The sequence below is a fragment of the Rhamphochromis sp. 'chilingali' genome (genome assembly GCF_963969265.1).
Source record: "Rhamphochromis sp. 'chilingali' genome assembly, chromosome: 2".
In the NCBI taxonomy this organism is placed as follows: domain Eukaryota; kingdom Metazoa; phylum Chordata; class Actinopteri; order Cichliformes; family Cichlidae; genus Rhamphochromis; species Rhamphochromis sp. 'chilingali'.
The window spans coordinates 1,302,292-1,322,725 of NC_137930.1; the positions used below are offsets into that span (position 1 = coordinate 1,302,292).

The following is a 20,434-nucleotide window of genomic DNA, read 5'->3' on the forward strand; positions in this document are numbered from 1 at the left end:
GAGCGCACGTAAAAAAAAAATTGCAGGTGCAAGTGTTGCATTTTGAGGAGAAATTTGAGTGAACAAAAGTCATTGCTGCGTGCAAAAACTGTATTTCAGTGTTTGCTGTTATCCCCGCACACACACATGCGCGCGCACGCACACACACATTCATGCACACACGCACACACACACACACATTCATGCACACACGCACACACACACACACACGCACACACACACAACAGCAGCTCCTCTCGCTCAGCTTTTGAATTTGCGCTCGCTCGCAGTGTGTCGCTCGCGCTCTCAACATTTCTGCCCGTGCGCGCTCAACTCTTTCTCTACACCGTTATATTTGTGCCACAAAACACATAGCAAACACTGAAATACGCAGCAATGAATTTTGTTCACTCAGATTCAGCTTTTCTTCGCTCAAAATAAATTTCTCCTCAAAATGCAACACTTGCACCTGCAAACGTTTTTTTACGTGCGCTCAGAGGCACAAAAATAACGCCATATGAACACAGCCCTGGAGTAATTCATTATAAATTAGGGCACATTTCTGCTGAGGTCATGTATGGACCGGACAACGTCTCAGCTTGTCCCCTGATTTCTCCACTAGGAGGCAGCAGACACTCGTCTCTGCTCAGCGATGAGCAGCGATGGAAATTTCAGAAAGCGCGTCTCTGGAAAAGATTACAGACTCACGCTGGAGCCGCACTGAGCTCACACAGTGATATAATGCAAACCAGGGCGCCTAAGCCTCGTATTTGTTGACTTATTATAAAACATTAATTTGCTCTGTATTTGCTGTCAGACACGTCAGCTGGGTAAAATGGTCTTGCACACACGTCTACACTTTACTGTAAAGGAATGCACGATGATGAGCTGGACCTCTGTGCCCTGACAGATTTGTGTTTTCAGGCTTTAAATAGACGTTATCCATGTAGCAGTTTTCAACTAAAAAGACTTCATCTTATCACACACACACACACACACACACACACACACACACACACACACACACACACACACACACACACACACACACACACACACACACACAGAGAGTGGGAAACCTGGGGTTAATTTATCGAGCTGATAAGCACCTCCATGAGACGTCTCAGCCTCACCGATGATTTTAGGGTGAGCGAAGCCAGATAAGAAACAGATATCCAGGTTAAGCTGAAGCTCTGCGCCGCTGTGAGAGCTTCACCTGTTTGTGGAAAAGCCCTTTAACGCTGTGCGCCTGTCCCGATCCCTGGCTGGACCTGAACCTCTGCGGGCCATCTGGGAACAGTTAACGGCGTCTGTAACCGTAAAGCAGGTCCGGGCAACTCTCCCGGCAACAAAAGCAACATTAAATGATCAGAAATGATTGAGTGACTCTCTCCTTTAAATGTTGAGCTGAAATATTCCTGCCTAAAGATGTGCATGTGCAGGATGATTTCTTGAAAATCCAGCATGGCACTTATTGGAGAGCGGCTGTAGCTTCAGTGTTTTACAGCACTCCACTTTATTAAGATCAGAAGCAGCAGCACTCAGACCTGCTTCATCACATCTCGGGCCTGATGTTCCCCAGAGGAGCAGCAGAGTCGCTGTTCTCACGGTTACACCGAGGCAGTAAAAGGAGCCGCTGGGTAAAGGTCAGAGAGATGTTTGCACGCCCGAGACCACGATTCATATTCCACAATCTGATCTGCGGTTAGGAAATGAAAGCACTTTAAGTAAAGTTATGGAAAGAAGGCGGTTTTGTCTAAATGCTGATAAAGTCCCATTCTTCTGGATTAAATCGGACCACAGTCTTTCCCTGACGTTAACCTCGGCTGACAGTGTAAAACCACGACCATGAAAACGTTAAAAATGGGCCTTTCGCGTGGGAAGCTGCTCTCTGTCCACGTCCTGGCCTTTGCAGGGCCGTTAATAGGATTTTTAGAGTGGTGGGGCGTGCAGGAGGGAACCTAGAACTGGTCGTGGGTGGAGGAAGGGATAAGGGGGTCCGTGTGAAATCAGAAACATCTCTCAGACATGTTTCTGATTCTGTTTCAGCAGTTTTAATTGCAGTGTTATTTTAATTTATAATCTACATAGTAACATAATAATAACAACAACATAATGACAGTTTAATGTCTAACCTGTATCGCTTTTATTTTATTTATCTTTTTAGCTTCAAATAGTTGTACAGCACTTTGTTTGAAAGCGCTTTAAAAATAAAGTTGTTGCTATTATTATTATCATTATTATTATCATTGTTGTTATTATTATTATTATTATTATTATTATTATTATTATTGTTATTAACTGCATTCCTTGAATTCAGCGTCTTTCCTTCTTGAGCTACAAAAAGGGTGAAAATTTCCCAAATTTCCCTACTTTTCACTTTCATCTCTGACAAAAACCAAAAACAGTCAGATCGTCAGCATGCCGGATTCATCCCCTCTGGAAGAGAGGGTAGACTTCAGCCGTCCTGGATTTGGAGAAAATGTTGAGCCGTTTATCAAAATTGGCAGATTGTCGGGAACGCTGCCTTGAATTTTAATGCAGAGCAGCCGGGCCTCCAACCAGCAGCCAGCACTGTTTAAGGAGCCCACAGAAGGAGTATCAGGAGGACCCTGGGTTGCAAAAGTACACGAGACACTGGACCGCTCCTCTTCTGTTACAGCAGTCGACGTGATAATGATGAGATATTACTAACAGGGTCGTTCCATCACAGGTCAACACGGGACGATTTACATGCAGATTTTATGGTACAAAGTTTGAACATATATGATGATTTTTTATATTTATTTATTTTAAAAGAAGAAGGACTGTCCAACTGACTTTCAGGCCACATTAAAATGTCTCAGAAAGATAAAATCCTGATGTTTTCACTGGTCTTTGTTACCATCCAAACGAATCAGTACAGTTTGGGACAGATACATTACAAAATGTCTGAGTCTTGGCTAATTTCTCTGTTATAATCAGTGTGCCATATGGAAACTCCAGATGTCAGTTCTGTTCAGATCAGACTATCTACTGATATTTTAGTTTGTCAGATAAAACGTCATATTTGCTCAATCCAGCATGAAAGCTGAATGAAAACAGCATTTTCTTTATTTTGAGACTAAGAATTTCATGTTATATATAAAATTGTAATTGAATATTGTCACTGGTTGATTTTTGCAGTGAGATTTGTGTTTGTATTAGTGTGTGCTCACATATCGGGCTTTACAGGACTGCATTCATTTTGTTCATATTTTAGTTCAATTCAGTGTTATTCACACAGCGCCAAATCACAACAACAGTCGCCTCAAGGTGCTTTATACTGTAAGGTCGACCCTAAAAATATACATACAGAGAAAACCCAGCAATCATATGACCCCCTATGAACAACACTTTGGTGACAGTGAAGGAAAAACTCCCTTTTAACAGGAAGAAACCTCCAGCAGGACCAGGCTCAGGGAGGGGCGGGGCCATCTGCTGTGATTGGTTGGGGTGAGAGAAGGACAATGGGATTTACAATACTATCTATCTGTTAATAGGAAAATTGTACTTAGTAGTCAGTATAATCTTTTAGTGATATAAGTTTGCATATGGTAGAATGCTGCATGTAATCATTTGTGTGTAGAAGTATACAGTTGGTGGCATATTGAAAGAATGTCTCATCCTAGGGGGCCTGTAACACTTCAAGGTGTTTTAGCGTCCACCCCCACATCCTGGGAGCATGGGGAGAGGTTGTACCTTGTTTTATTGTTTTAACGTAGCTATGTCTGTTATAGTCTAAGTGCCTTTTGTTTAGATGAACTGCTGGACTTCTTCACTGTGTTATCTAGGATGAACCATCTAGGGTGAGGGGGAGACTACCCTCTTTATGACCAAGGATGTACCTTTTGTGCTTTCATGTTATACGACCCTTTGATCAGCAGGACCCCACACACACACACACACACACACACACACACACACACACACACACACACACACACACACACACACACACACACACACACACACACACACTGAAGTATAAATAAAGACCGGGGCAGTCCTCAGCGCGAGCCTCAGTTTGGAGGCCGCCCTTGCTAGCAAGAAGTTCTATGTGTTTCTCTTCTCTGAGTCTTTACTGAAGAAGTGTTTTAGAGTATTTTCTTAACATTATCTATCTATCTATCTATCTATCTATCTATCTATCTATCTATCTATCTATCTATCTATCTATCTATCTATCTATCTATCTATCTATCTATCTATCTATCTATCTATCTATCTATCTATAAATATACATTCATCCTTTCAATCTTTCTACCATAAAACTTTTATCCAATCAGAGATGTTTGAGGAAAGTGTTCTGGAAATGCCGCCGACTGCTCTGCACCGCCGTGTCCACCTCCATGTTTTGTTGGATCAGCCATCTTCACACATACACGGTGTTTTATTTGTTTATTACAGTTTTCTCACATCACTATTAACATTTGCACAGCAGTTTGTGTATTTCTCAAAACTGGTGCAAACTGGAAAACGGCCTGGGACATCAGTGGTTGCTCTCTGTCAGTGCGATTTCTTCCACGCCTTCTGCCTTTGGCCAGACTGAAACCACCTCAACAATGTATATGAATGTGTGCAGTGGTGCTCTGGCTTCCAGCTCCACACTTTACAGAGAGAAATGTAAGAACGTTTCCTGTGTAACATAATGCATTTTGTATGTTCTGTGAGTATATACACTGAATTGCCATTGTACTGCATGAAACTACACAGAGTAAAGCAGATTACAGCAGAGAATTGTTTGAAAGCAACTGATATACGTCCAAGAGCATTTGCAGTTTGTTCAGAGGAAGGCGACACTATGATGCTCACAAATGACTAAATGTTGTGGAGGTTGCACTAATGGTTTTGAGAGTTTTCATTCTGATCTGAGAACAGCACCAAAGCGACTGAGAAAAACTGTCACTTACATATAAATCATGCGTGGTCTCCATAGAGTGCCGGTTCCACGGAGGCCGAGGTTCCACGGAGGCCGAGGTTCCACGCAGGCCAAGGTTCCACAGAGGCCGAAGTTCCACGGAGGCCGAGGGTCCACGGAGGCCGAGGTTCCACGCAGGCCGAGGTTCCACAGAGGCCGAGGTTCCACGGAAGCCGAGGTTCCACAGAGGCCGAAGTTCCACAGAGGCCGAGGGTCCACGGAGGCCGAGGGTCCACGGAGGCCGAGGTTCCACGGAAGCCGAGGGTCCACGGAGGCCGAGGGTCCACGGAGGCCGAGGTTCCACAGAGGCCGAGGTTCCACGGAGGCCGAGGGTCCACGGAGGCCAAGGTTCCACAGAGGCCGAAGTTCCACAGAGGCCGAGGTTCCACGGAGGCCGAGGGTCCACGGAGGCCGAGGGTCCACGGAGGCCGAGGGTCCACATCAGCGTTTCCTCGGTGTTTCCTGTTCCATCCTTCTGTGTCAGCTCCCTCAGGTTAAGTTCATCCATGTGTCTGTTCACCAGTTTAGTTATGGTTCTCACTTCCTGTTTTATTTTGATAGTTACTTGTCACTGTTGTTTTGCATTTATTGTGACTTCCCTTGTGTGATCACCTGTGTCCCCCCTCATTCGTCCTGTGCCGTCTTGCTTCTGTTCTTTGTCTCCATGTGTTTACAATCAGTTCTCTTGCTGGACGTCTGTCTTTTAATTTCCTCCTTGTGGACTTTGTGTGTTCTGGACTTTTCTTTGCCTTTAATGAAGTTAGTTTCCTGTTTTACACCCACCTACATCTACACTAAATCTGAATGTCATGACATTGTGTTAAATGCACCTGAGCAATGAGAGGAGGCGAGTGTGCAGCTGTTACAGCACCATCCACTCCCGAGGACCAAGAGATGGTCTCACCTGTGACCTGAGGAGGGCCCAACACTCCCAGCACCTTCATCACATGTGAGAACAGCTGATTAACAATGGTCATGTCTGCTCCATGGAGTCAGATCAGTGTTAACCTTCTTCCATTCCCCCCCGATGTCAGGTATGACTTATTTTGCTAAAGCTGCAGTCTGACCTGATTGGATGGCTGTCAGTAAATTTCAGTGAGAGGAGCCAATCATGACCAAGTTGGTCTGGAATTAGACTGTTAGAATACAGACTACTTTATTCTACTGGAGCAAAATCTATCATTTTATTCTAATTAATAAACAAAAAACAACATACTTACTGGATGCACTGTTTTCCATTTAATGTAAGATGCTTAAGAGCTTTGAGTGAAGTTGAACTGTGATGGTTAGCATTCAGTAAACTACACTGATCTCCGTTTCAACGTGTTCTCTGTAAGTACACATTCCTGTCTGATTACTGAAGAGAGAAAAACCTGATGATCAAAAACAGGTTGAAGGTGCATCAAACATTCAAGCAGGTGTTTGATTCATGATGCGGGTGCGCTCGAAAGCAGAAAACCACAGACGGGGACGTAAGTGTAACCAGAGAGGTCGAAACAGACCAGAATAACATGAAGCTCTGACACGAGAACCACCAACAGGGTGACAAATACAGACTGAAAACACCACAGCGCTCTGAGATCATTTCATCCACAGAAATAACCACAGAGCAGACTCATAACTCTGCCACCGAGCCTTTAAACCGAGCTCTTTAATTTCCTCACTCCCAGTAACCTCAGCTAAGTACTGGAAAAATACAACTTTGTACAACACGTCCATGACAGAGGACACAAACACAACATGACAACTGTCCAGCAGACTGTTTTACCCAGAAACGAGTCTTTCTGACAGACACGTGACAGGCTGCAGGTCTCTGTCACTGAGACTCAGAACCCTGAAAACAGTATGTTGGTGTCTGATGCAACGACCGTGAGCCCTCTTCCTCACTCTTGGTCTCTGCAGCTTTGATGAGCAGCTCAGGGTGTAACTGCAGCCCACGGGCTCACGGGGGCTCCGACATGAGCCGTCTGAATGCCCCAGGAAAGAATCGCTCTCAGGCCGGCTCGGTTTCAGTGCGGATGTTCAGGTGATTTCAGGAAATGCGTTTGGACCGGGACACGGTTAAAGAGACACTCGGTCCTTTTTGTATCAGACATCCACCTCTACCTGAGCTGAAAGCTTAAAATCTTCCTCTCTGCCGCCTCATGTCACATAAATTATGATGGGTTATAAAATAACACTGACGCAAAAAGAACTGAAAATTCTCCATCTTTCACTTCAGATTTGATTCCTGCTGTGTGATAGAAATAATTGTACGATCCTCAGGGAAATATAAATATAAGCTTTGTTTGCTTTTCCTGCAGCGAGAGCTGAAGCTAACAGAGGCTGAGTGAAAGTGAACCAGGACATAATCGGTGTCACGCAGGGAGCCGCGCTCGCTGACCGACCCTCGGCTGCTCGTCCATCTGTTTCGCTTTAATTCTGCTGCTTTCACTCCCAGTTTCCACTTGTTTTTCCAGACAGAGTGACAGCAGCATGCCGCCGTCCAGCTCGCTGCACGCCAGCATCTTTTTATTGATGGGGAGGGAGCGTCTGTGAGTGTGAGCGTGTATGATTAACAGAGTGGAAAGTGTGCTGACACAGTCACACTGTGGAGTTTCGTCCCATCCAAGGACAATAAGCTCAGCTTCAGGTTCAACATGTGGAAGTAAACTTCCTGTCACGGGCCAGATGAATAATTCCTCAAACTTAAACTTTATTTATACAGCGTCAAATCACAACAACATCACCTCGAGGCGCTTTGTGTTGTACGGTAGACCCTACAATAACACATACAGAGGAAACTCAACAATCACATGGCCCCTGTGAGCAAGTAGGAACAAACACGTTTACATCCTGATACACAAACCTCTTAATTTCTCCCTGAACGAGGGAGGATGTTTGTATTACTCACGTGTTTAATCGTATTAACGTGTAAAGTTTGCAGTATTAGCTGATACCGTATCACTTCTATCCCACTCGTGGTCACTTCTCGCTCCAAACAAATACGTAACGCGGTCACGCTCACAATCCTAAAATTATGTTACGTCCAAAACCAACAGGCGGCGTCATGGTGACTATGTCCATCTTTTATATACAGTTTTTGGAGCCTGGAGTGGGCGTGAGAGGAACTGCAGGCTTTGTGTAGCTTTTTTTGTTAGCAGGTTTGAAACAAAACAATTCAAAATGATCAAGTGCGCTTATGGACACGTGTACTTACAGATGTATTTAAAACTGCACCGCTCTGTGGTTGGATGCACTTCCTGACTGTTTATCCATTATCCCGGTGCTCCCGGGGAGTTTTGGGCAGATGTTCACATCTGGGCTTCAGCACCGTGTGGAATCACAGACTCACATGGAGGCATTTCCTGTTTGTGCAGCGACTGAGACATTAAAGCTCCTGCTGTGAAAAGAAAAGGTGACCTTTAAGAGGCTCTTTAAAAAATCAGACACATGAGGCAGGAGGAGGTGCATTTACTCCTCCTCCTCCTCTCTTCTTCACACATCAGAGCAGCAGAGCCGGGACTCACTCACTCACACTCTGTTTATTTCTCTCTCAGACGCACTCATGGATTATCACCACCTTCTGCTGCTGTGGACCTACAGCTTCCTGCCAGGTGAGCGATGCAACAGGTAACACAGAGCAGGTCAGAGAGGTCACATCAGACAGGTGCTGCTGATGGTCCACCAGCAAGATGAGGACTTTGAGTCCAGGTCCAAAATCTGGATAGAAAGCTTTTGGATGTGGACTGTTTCCTCTCTGAAACTGCAGACAGGCTGCAGCTCCTTCAACATTTGGACTTTTCTTTCTCTTCCCAAAATTCATTTCGCTCTGGTTTGTTAAAAGTTCTTAGATCCTGACATTTATCAGCCTCTGTCAGACTTTCTAACATTTTCGAGAGACGGTGAGCCTTCGTGAGCATGAGTGCACACAGATCCTTTTTGTTTAGTGCAGGTGTTCAGATTAGTTTAACATGAAGCCTTCTGCGGTCCCGAAGAGACCCGCATGCGCAGATGAGGCAAAACAAGGACGTCACATGCAGCTCTCCGACGGCAGGCTTGTGTTTTGCTGCTGAGGCGCAGCAGAGAGTTCCCAGATGAGAAGGAAGATTTTAAATTGGAGTAATGGCTGCTTCAGACACTCAGGTGTGTGGAGAGCAGTGTGCAAAAGTGGATGTAGCCGGCCGACTGCGGTTTCTGGCTCAAGCTCCTTAATGCGAAATTCAAACTTCAATAGAGTTGGTGTGAAGTTTGTGTGTCAGGCTGCAAACATGTTTATTTCTGCTGTAACGTTTTAACCCTCTCCATGCAGACGTTGCAGATTTGCAACAGTTAAAAACTAACAACCTGATCACCCCACATACATATTTTATGAGTTTTTTTACTCAGAAGTACCACTGCAGGACTTGGTTGTGCATTAGCAACAAAAAACTTAATTTGAGCCTGAGAGGGTTAACACAGAAGTCTATGGGGACTGACTCACTGCTGCCTCTGCTGGACGTCAGAGGAACTGCAGAGTCTTTAAAGATCGAGGTCTCAGAGAGGATGTTCAAGAGGTTTATGTTGGTTTTGCATTTAACTTGGTGAAGACAGGGAGCACTGAAGCTTCACCAACAACTTTCAGACTAAACTGGAATATTCCAAAATCCATTAAAAAGGTGCCATGCTTATTTATCATGGTAAAAAATGACCTGATGGTACTACAAGGCAAGAATTCCCAGGTAGAAAGACCCAAATGAAACCCTGGTGTTTCAGTCCAGGCTGGGCAGTCCATCAGGGAAAGCGGGAGTGTGAGGAAACAAACGTACAAAGTAGGAAAAGAAAACTGAGCGAGCAGGAAGCAGCATCCCTGCTGTGCAGAGCGATCAGCTGACCACCTGTGTGGGAAAACAACAAAGGCAGGAAGCTGAGCGCAGTAAGATGTAAACGGAGTAACTTCAAAATAAAACAGGAAATAACAGGAACATCATTTGATTTTGTGACATCTGTTGGAAAGCATGCGAGGCCGTGTTGGCGCTGCTGATGTCTCCATCCTCTGCAGCACTGCGGTGTAGGATTACAGACTGGCCCTCCTCAGTCCCAGCGGACGGTCGCAGGAACCATTTTTCCTGATTTCTTCTGTTTAAACTGTTTCCTCACACTGAAGCCGTCCCTCTCCTCTTTATTGCATCAGTGCAGTTTGGTGTGATGGCTGGAGGATCAGGCTGTTGTCCCCGGAGGTTCGGCGGTCTGCAGGGCGATGAGGTTTTCTGCAGGATGTCAGAGGATAAAACGATTTAACAGCACGCCGTGGCTTTTAGGCAGATCGTTACGCTCTCGCTGTTGTTGCTGCTCCTCAGTTTGTGGTTGGTTGCACCAAACAGGAAGTCATTAGTTACCACACCCTCCTCGACAGGTGCTCTGAGAACTCGTTCCTGTGCTGTTTGAATCTGATTTCACCTCATCTGCAAACCGATTAACCTGCCGCTCAGAGCTGTCTCTACACCAGCGTTCTAATGTTCCACGTGTCTGAGCGAACACACAAACTCCCTGAGCGTCCCGTGGACCACTGTGAGCGCCAGCAGACGTGTGCACTGTGGTCACGCCACCATCCAAGTTACATGTTTACTAAAGTAATCAAATTACAGCATTTATGTTAGACGACTTTTAATTAACTGCTTCAGCCCACTTACAATGAGAATGTAAACAATCTTGTTCATGTGCAGCATGTTAACACTATTGGAAGCAAAAATAACTTGAACTCCAATAAAGCTCTGACTGTATTGTGAGTCTGTGGTCTGGGAGAGAGTCTGTAACTCTGTCTGCAACATACAGTAAATAATGACCAATGTTGGGTAATTAATTATTTAGTTACTTCTTCAAAAAGTAACTGAGTTTTGCAAACAACAAAGTTTTGCAGCTGTTTACCTAAAAATGCAGCCAAGGTGTTTTTTAAACAAACATTTCAAACTATTTACAGAACAATCAGCTGTTCTGCATCAAATCTGATGCCACAAAAATTATTTGTGTCACAAAAAATAATTCCTGTCCACTATGAGATGAAGGAGAACAACAGCTGATACCTGCAGGCCTGACAGCAGCAGATGTGTCACTGCTGTAACACCTGTAACACTCAGCAGGCGCCTCATTGTTCTGACACACAACAACACTACTGACTACACTACACACTGACTACACACTAACTACACACTAACTACACTCTAACTACACACTAACTACACACTAACTACACACTAACTACACTCTAACTACACACTGACTACACACTGACTACACACTAACTACACACTAACTACACTCTAACTACACACTAACTACACACTGACTACACACTGACTACACACTAACTACACACTAACTACACACTAACTACACACTGACTACACACTAACTACACTCTAACTACACACTGACTACACACTGACTACACACTAACTACACACTAACTACACTCTAACTACACACTAACTACACACTAACTACACTCTAACTACACACTAACTACACACTAACTACACACTAACTACACTCTAACTACACACTAACTACACACTAACTACACACTAACTACACTCTAACTACACACTAACTACACACTAACTACACACTAACTACACACTAACTACACTCTAACTACACTCTAACTACACTCTAACTACACACTAACTACACTCTAACTACACTCTAACTACACTCTAACTACACACTGACTACACACTGACTACACACTAACTACACACTAACTACACTCTAACTACACACTAACTACACACTAACTACACACTAACTACACTCTAACTACACACTAACTACACACTAACTACACACTAACTACACTCTAACTACACTCTAACTACACACTAACTACACACTAACTACACTCTAACTACACTCTAACTACACTCTAACTACACACTAACTACACACTAACTACACTCTAACTACACTCTAACTACACTCTAACTACACACTAACTACACACTAACTACACTCTAACTACACTCTAACTACACACTAACTACACACTAACTACACTCTAACTACACACTAACTACACTCTAACTACACACTAACTACACACTAACTACACACTGACTACACACTAACTACACTCTAACTACACACTAACTACACACTAACTACACTCTAACTACACACTAACTACACACTAACTACACACTGACTAAACACTAACTACACTCTAACTACACACTAACTACACTCTAACTACACACTAACTACACACTAACTACACTCTAACTACACACTAACTACACACTAACTACACTCTAACTACACACTAACTACACACTAACTACACACTAACTACACACTAACTACACACTAACTACACACTAACTACACACTAACTACACACTAACTACACTCTAACTACACACTAACTACACACTAACTACACTCTAACTACACTCTAACTACACACTAACTACACACTAACTACACTCTAACTACACACTAACTACACACTAACTACACTCTAACTACACACTAACTACACACTAACTACACTCTAACTACACACTAACTACACACTAACTACACTCTAACTACACACTAACTACACTCTAACTACACTCTAACTACACACTAACTACACTCTAACTACACTCTAACTACACACTAACTACACACTAACTACACACTGACTACACACTAACTACACACTAACTACACACTAACTACACTCTAACTACACACTAACTACACACTGACTACACACTGACTACACACTAACTACACACTAACTACACACTGACTACACACTAACTACACACTAACTACACACTGACTACACACTAACTACACTCTCACTACACACTGACTACACACTAACTACACACTAACTACACACTGACTACACACTGACTACACACTAACTACACACTAACTACACACTGACTACACACTGACTACACACTAACTACACACTGACTACACACTAACTACACTCTGACTACACACTGACTACACACTAACTACACACTGACTACACACTAACTACACACTAACTACACACTGACTACACACTAACTACACTCTAACTACACACTGACTACACACTGACTACACACTAACTACACACTAACTACACTCTAACTACACACTAACTACACACTAACTACACTCTAACTACACTCTAACTACACACTAACTACACACTAACTACACTCTAACTACACTCTAACTACACTCTAACTACACACTCACTACACACTAACTACACTCTAACTACACTCTAACTACACACTAACTACACACTAACTACACTCTAACTACACACTAACTACACTCTAACTACACACTAACTACACACTAACTACACACTCACTAAACACTAACTAAACACTAACTACACACTAACTACACACTAACTACACTCTAACTACACACTAACTACACACTAACTACACACTCACTAAACACTAACTAAACACTAACTACACACTAACTACACTCTAACTACACACTCACTAAACACTAACTACACACTAACTACACTCTAACTACACACTAACTACACTCTAACTACACACTCACTAAACACTAACTAAACACTAACTACACACTAACTACACACTCACTAAACACTAACTACACACTAACTACACTCTAACTACACACTAACTACACACTAACTACACACTAACTACACTCTAACTACACACTAACTACACACTAACTACACTCTAACTACACACTAACTACACACTAACTACACTCTAACTACACACTAACTACACTCTAACTACACACTAACTACACACTAACTACACTCTAACTACACACTAACTACACACTAACTACACTCTAACTACACACTAACTACACTCTAACTACACTCTAACTACACACTAACTACACTCTAACTACACTCACTACACACTAACTACACTCTAACTACACACTCACTACACACTAACTACACACTAACTACACTCTAACTACACACTAACTACACACTAACTACACACTAACTACACACTAACTACACTCTAACTACACACTAACTACACACTAACTACACAAGATTTGTGCTAAACGTCTCAAATCTCTCACATCTCAAACACGCCGTCACTCCTAAAACTTCCTCCTCCCTAAACAACTAAAGGTCATGTTGCCATATCATTTTTTGATTGGTCAACATGGTACATTTTTCCACCAATAGGAAAGGGCAGGGGGAGGGGTTTGGTGTTGTTTTTGCTCACAGGCTTTCGAGCGTTTTCCTTATAAAACGCCGTTTTTACCGTTTCTTCCTGCAGTAAATATAAACAACGACAGTATTCAGGAAGGAAACAAACATTGCAGATATTTTATCATAACTCTGGTTTTACGCGGCCGATCAACACAATTTAAAAACTGGTATAAAGTCCACACTTTGTCCGTCAGTTGTTCCGTCTGTCCTGCTCACATCTCCAATGGTTGTACACGTTGGCATTAACGTGGCTTCACTCCACATCAGCTGCTTTGCTAAAACACCGCACCGCACATAAGGACGCTGTCAGAGCCTGTAAACCACGCTGATTGGATACGAATGCGAATCGCATCATTGGCTGGACTGTGGGATAAGGCGGCATCGTTCTGATCCCACACGGGAGCAGCCAGTCACTGACTAACACTGCAGAACAGAATTGTTAAAGTTTAATTTTAATTTCAGTGCAGGTCAGATTTTTTTTGTGCGCATCGCAGATTTTCTGTGCCAGCAGTGGGCAGCTTAGAGGGAGCACTGCTCTACACCCACCTCCAGCCACAGTAACCAAACAAACTGAAAGTTGAAAAGCTTCTCGTGTTTCTGCTGGTTTTGGCGTTTTACAGAAACCACAGACATGCAGCGTGCTGCTGTGATTTTGTCTGCTTCAGGCACAGAACAGCCTGAAACTCTTCTGATACATAGAAAACTTTTATATAACTAAAGAAAGCGGAGATATTAACGGCGCAGCCAGCTCTGGGAGCAGCTCGGCCTGCTCTGGATGATGATCAGCATGATCTTTGATACGTGTCGTCTTATGTAAGCAGAAACTTTGAAGCAAACTGGAAAAAGTGATGTTTTTGAAGATATTTAAAAACAGACAAAGGTCTGATAGAACGTCTCGGACGAAGATAGTGAAGTGTTTGTGGAGCTCGTGGTGCTGTTTGTGTATTTTGGAGATATCTGTAGAGTAAACTCAGTGCACTTTTTAAATGACGATTTCATTCATTAAGTGATCAAATCTACCTGCCCTGTGTGCAAAAGTAACTGCCCCCTACACCTGGTAACTCATTGTTCCAGCCTCAGCAGTGAGAACTGCAGTCCAGTGTTGCGATGCCTTCAGTGGGTCTTTCACGTCACTGTGGAGGATTGTTTGAATTCGGACCAATGGAGGGTTTTCCAGCATGAACGCTCATTTAATACTGGCTGCTCCAAAACGTCATTTTGTTGTTTGAGCCAATCAGAGGTGGACATGCATTTCTGCTCATTGTCCTGCTGCCTTCAGGGCTTTCTGGTAGAGAGCAGAACTCACGGTTTCCTCGCTTACAGCGAGTCGTCCTGAAGCTGGAGAGCAGCCCAGACCATCACACCTCCACCGTGTGACGTTCTCTTTATGAAATGCTGTTAGTTTGATGCAGGAAGCGGCACAGATGGGCTTTGGCAGCTCATCGAGCAGTGATCATGAAACGCTCCCGTCTTTGAACTGTTCTAAAAAAAGTGGAGATTTCTGTGGAAACAGGAACAAAACTAATCTCACAGCTGATACTCAATCTGGATTCTAATCTGCCTTCAATTATGAGACGCACATAGAAAAACCTGTCACTGACCACAGGTCGGGAGGATCGTCCACATCAGCGACCGTCAGACCCGGATCGATCCCTGCCCGGATTCCTGGCCCAGCTCAAACAGGGGCAGATTCCTCTGAGCCACGAGCAAACAAACACGACTCTTCTGGCTTCCAGCGTCTTTCACTTTTGTCCTCAGCAGCCAAACTCATCACCACTGCTGGCCAACGATCCCGGCAGCGTGCCCAGTTTTCCAATCGCGCCACAGCTGGGAGAAGCAAACCGGAGTGCTCAGGAAATACTTCAGCAGCATACGGACAAAAAGCAAATGGTCAAAAGGTCACACTGAGATCAAAAGGTTGTGAATGAATGCCATATGCATTTTAAACCTGGTGAATGACATATCAGCCAATCAGATGATCCCGTAACCAGAAACGCTCTCAGTGAGAAAGCTGAGAGCTGATTACGTCATCGGAGCAGGAGAAAAGACACAAAACCAACCAGTGATGACATCAGATCCACCACGGCATGGATGAGTTATGGGATTAGATCAAAATAACAGGACAGGACCAACTGTATGTACACGCTGGGGTCTGAGCAGGCAACAGGGACAATCAGGAAGTAAAAGGCACACAAAGAGATGAGACTACCAAATGGTCTGTATTTGTATAGCTTTATTAGTCCCTAAGGACCCCAAAGCGCTTTGCATATCCAGTCATCCACACATTCACACACAGGTGATGGCAGCTACAGTAGCCACAGCTACTCTGGGGCACCGACAGAGGCGAGGCTGCCGGACACTGGCGCCACCGGGCCCTCTGACCACCACCAGTAGGCAACGGGTGAAGTGTCTCGCCCAAGGACACAACGACCGAGACTGTCCAAGCCGGGGCTCGAACCGGCAACCTTCAGATTACAAGGCGAACTCCCAACTCTTGAGCCACGATCACCCCGGCGGTCGTGGCGACAGAGGGAGACAGAGGGAGACAGAGGGAGACGAAACTAAAATAACGAAAACTAAAATAACAATAAAACGCTCCGTAACACTTTAAGATACGGCCCACGACTAAAGGCAGAATTCCCCTGTGATTAAAAGGAATGTCAGTGTATTATAATTATGATAATATATATATATGTGTAAGTATTATATGTTTACCTGCAAACACTTAAAGGCAGGAACACGCGTCAGGTTTTTACAGGAAAGGAAACACAAATGATAAATTAAGTAAATTTAAGTACAGCACAAGTCATTTTTAGCAGTGTGAAAATAGTATTTCCCATTTTCTGCTGGAGGTTTCTTCCTATTAAGAGGGAGTTTTTCCTTCCCACTGTCTCCAGAGTACTGCTCATAGGGGTCATATGATTGTTGGGTTTTTCCTTGCAACATGAAGCACCTTGAAGTGATTGTTGCTGTGATTTGGTGATACGTGAATAAAGTCTGGACTGCAGAGATACCGTCTACGTCAGCAGCTTGATGATGTTAGGTTGATAGCACAGCTTCTGAGAGCAATAGCAGCCTGCGTTACAGCTGCTTTCACTTTGTTGGGCCGTTCCCAGCTCACGTGGCTGCAGGACTCACTGTGGACTGGTTTTAATGGGTGGTGAATAAAAACAAACCTTTTTCTGTCTTTCAGATCTTCAGCTCTGTTTCAACTTTGACACGAAGAACTTCAAGATCTTCGCTGGGTCTAAAGAAGCTCAGTTCGGGTACACGGTGCAGCAGCACGAGGCGGGAGGACAGCAGTGGTGAGAATCCCGGCGTCGCGTCCCGAACCCGTTCTTATAGATTCCTTGGTTTACTTTAACCCACCTGTTCATGAACTGTTTCAGGGTCCAAGTAGCTCCGAGACTCCACTGAGAGTCCAATGGTTACAGCAAAGTTTAACCCGCTGGCGTTAGCAGGATGGCACACGGCTGACAGGTGCAGTCAGGTGTAGGCTGAAGTGAAAAGATGGCAGCAGCTTACAAAACCAAGCCTTAAACCTGCATTACTGTAACAGCCAGCAGGGGGCGACACCTGTAAAGTCTGACTGAAGGAGGTTTATGTGAAGATGAGCCTGCAGGGCTCAGTGAAGTCTTCCCTCGTGAGTTTCAGGCCTGAATTAAACGTGATGTCCGTTTTGACGCAGGCGAGGACTCAGGGCGGGGCCACATCTCTCGGTTTCTTGCTCGTCGTGTCCGGCCGGCGATGTCGAAGCGCTCCATCTCGAGGCTTCCAACACGTTCAAAACTGGAGAGAGTTCTAGGAAAATGTTCTCGTCTCCTCGGGGAGGCTCAGCTCAAGCTGAACATCTCCTCCAGGTGAGGACAGAATAGATGGTGTCTGCGTGTCTGCGTGTCTGGTTGAGGATGAAAGATAATGGCGGGGTGCTGGGATTTACTGGAGGCCGCGGCCCGTCTGAAGCCAGCAGGTTTGTATGTTCTGGGCCATGGAGCTGAAATACCTTCGACTTGGAACGCCGCTCGTCTGTTTCCGTCCTCCCTCTGCAGCGTGGCCGTGAATTATGTCGAGATGTCAAGATCATGTTAGGATGACACATTTTCCACCAACGAGACTGAAACGTGGAACATTTCTCTGCAGAGCATGTGGACATTATTTATAGTTCTTACTGCTGAAAATCCAGATTTCATAACGCAGGTCGTCACTCTCGCGCTCTCGTGCAAACACTTGTTCCTGTACAGTTTGTCCTTGGCTCCCCGCTCAGTCTGCTCTCCCATCCTTCATCTTTATATTTTCAGCCTTCGTGGACTCTCAGCGGGCCTTCAGAGGAGATGAGGTGTGTTAAAGTGGGATGAAAGAAGACGACTTTAGAAAGAAATATGAAAATACGAAGAAGCTTCAGAATAAAAACGAGATATTAGGAACACTGAGAAACTGATCAAGTCTTGGTGACAAAAACTCTGCACAGAGCTGTGGGAAAGTATCTGATATCAGACAAAGGAAACCACAAAACCAATGATTTCATTCATTAAGGGAACAAAGTGATCAAACCTACCTGCCCTGTGTGCAAAAGTAACTGCCCCTACACCTGGTAACTGGTTGTTCCACCAGCAGAAACAGCAGTGCTGTGTTTGTGATGCCTTCAGTGAGTCTTTCACGTCACTGTGGAGAAACTTTGGTCGACTCATCTTTGGAGGATTGTTTGAATTCAGACATGTTGGAGGTTTTTCCAGGATGAACAGCTGTTTAAGGTCCACTCCGAGACCTTCATTTGGATCATTGTCCTGCTGCCTGAGTGCTCTTGAGCTTCATGGCATGAACTGATGGGAGGACATCCTCCTGGAGCAGCAGAGCAGCCCAGACCACCACCATGTCTGCTGCTGCCGTGATGGCGTCTCATCAGATGTGACGGGGCTCAAACCCTCTCTGGGATCATCCAGATGTTTTCTGGCAGATGTGAGATGAGCCTTGAACTCTCACGGAGGTCATTTTTGCCCCGTGTTTTTCTCATTGTTGAATCATGACCTCTGACCTTAACCGAGCAGAGTCGATGTTGTTCTGCGGCCTCTGGATGAGCCGTTGAAGCCGCTCCTGTGAAGGTTCAGCTCTGCTCCAGTTTTCCTCCACGTGTGGATAACGGCTCTCGCTGTGGTTCGCTGCACTCCCAAAGCCTGTAACCTTTCAGACTGATGACGTCGCTGACTTTGGTTCTTTAGATCTTGGCATGATGCGCTGCTGTTTGAAATCTTTTAAATAAAGTTCAGAATCAGTGGAAAGAATGAAACGTTTGGCAGCGTCAGCGAGTGTTTGTTCGTCACCTGGGAATCAGAAGGGCAGAAAATGAAACAGCAGAAACCTGTGAGCACTTAGTTAATTATCAGGAGGTTACGCTGTTGTTTTCCTCTCAGCCTCTGTCTGCGGTTGCAGGTGAGATTGTCCAACAGTTTTTTTGTTATCTGGAAACTCTTTCAGCCGTGACGCATACCTCGCGATCCTCCAGGATTACAGAATCGCTCTTCCTTTTGAAGTCTCAGGTAAACAAGTGGAAAGTATTTGCATTTGTCTTGCGAGCAGTCTCTCCTGCATCTGGAGGCGGAGCGCCGGATCTGGAAACTATGTGTTGTGGTTTGTTATTCCCCAGCCTCCCTCTGTGAAGCCCATCACGCCGCTCGCCACCGTGTGTGCGTGTGTGTGTGCGTGTTGTAAAGGGGATCTGACACGGTAATTCAGCAGGATTGTTTTTCTGCACGGTGATATCTGCATTTCAGGTGTTTGACTTCTAAGCAGACACTCGGCACAGAGGCATAATCCTCGCCTTCTGTCTTCCCAGTTATCCTCAATATTCCTGAGTTCATGGGAGAATTCTTTGTACCAATAAACCGTCAGGCTCTGCGACTGCCGCCTGCTTCCTGTTTCAGCCGCGATCAGTCGTCTTTCTCATTCCTGCTCTGTACATTGATGAGGTTTAAAGTCCTGTTTGTTCAGGCTAATAAAAAGATTGCGGTACTCCTTTTCATAGAAATGACAATTATTATTTTGGTTTCATGAAGCTCCAGATGTTTTCAGTGGGTGGCTGTCTGCAGCTGGACGCGGTCCACTGAAATAGTGAATGGACGCTTTATACTACATGTCTCATTCACACAAGCACTTCCTCTACACCTGCGTACTTTCTATCTAACACTCACACTCCAATGGACTCATCGGGAGTACCTGAGCTTCACAAACACATTAGCGTGCAGACTGGAGCAGCCAGGGATCGAACCGTCAACCTTCAGGCTAACAGATGATCATCTGGTCTGCTTCCTGATCTACAGGCAGCCCAA

General features: G+C 44.6%; 1 protein-coding gene across 2 annotated transcripts in view; it reads left to right on the top strand.

The window, feature by feature from the left end:
- Positions 1-4,067: 4,067 nt before the first annotated feature.
- itga11b (integrin, alpha 11b) overlaps positions 4,068-20,434 on the top strand; it is a 47,195-nt gene continuing 30,828 nt past the window's right edge. The window contains exons 1-5 of one of the 2 annotated variants that reach the window (XM_080874456.1): positions 4,068-4,623; positions 4,937-5,867; positions 8,120-8,315; positions 8,458-8,514; positions 17,305-17,416. In XM_080874456.1, coding sequence (XP_080730582.1) covers positions 8,466-8,514; positions 17,305-17,416 — 161 coding nt within the window. In that variant the 5' untranslated portion in view covers positions 4,068-4,623; positions 4,937-5,867; positions 8,120-8,315; positions 8,458-8,465. Of the gene's footprint in view, positions 4,624-4,936; positions 8,316-8,457; positions 8,515-17,304; positions 17,417-20,434 lie in introns of both variants that reach the window. The other variant, XM_080874457.1, reaches the window with a different exon arrangement.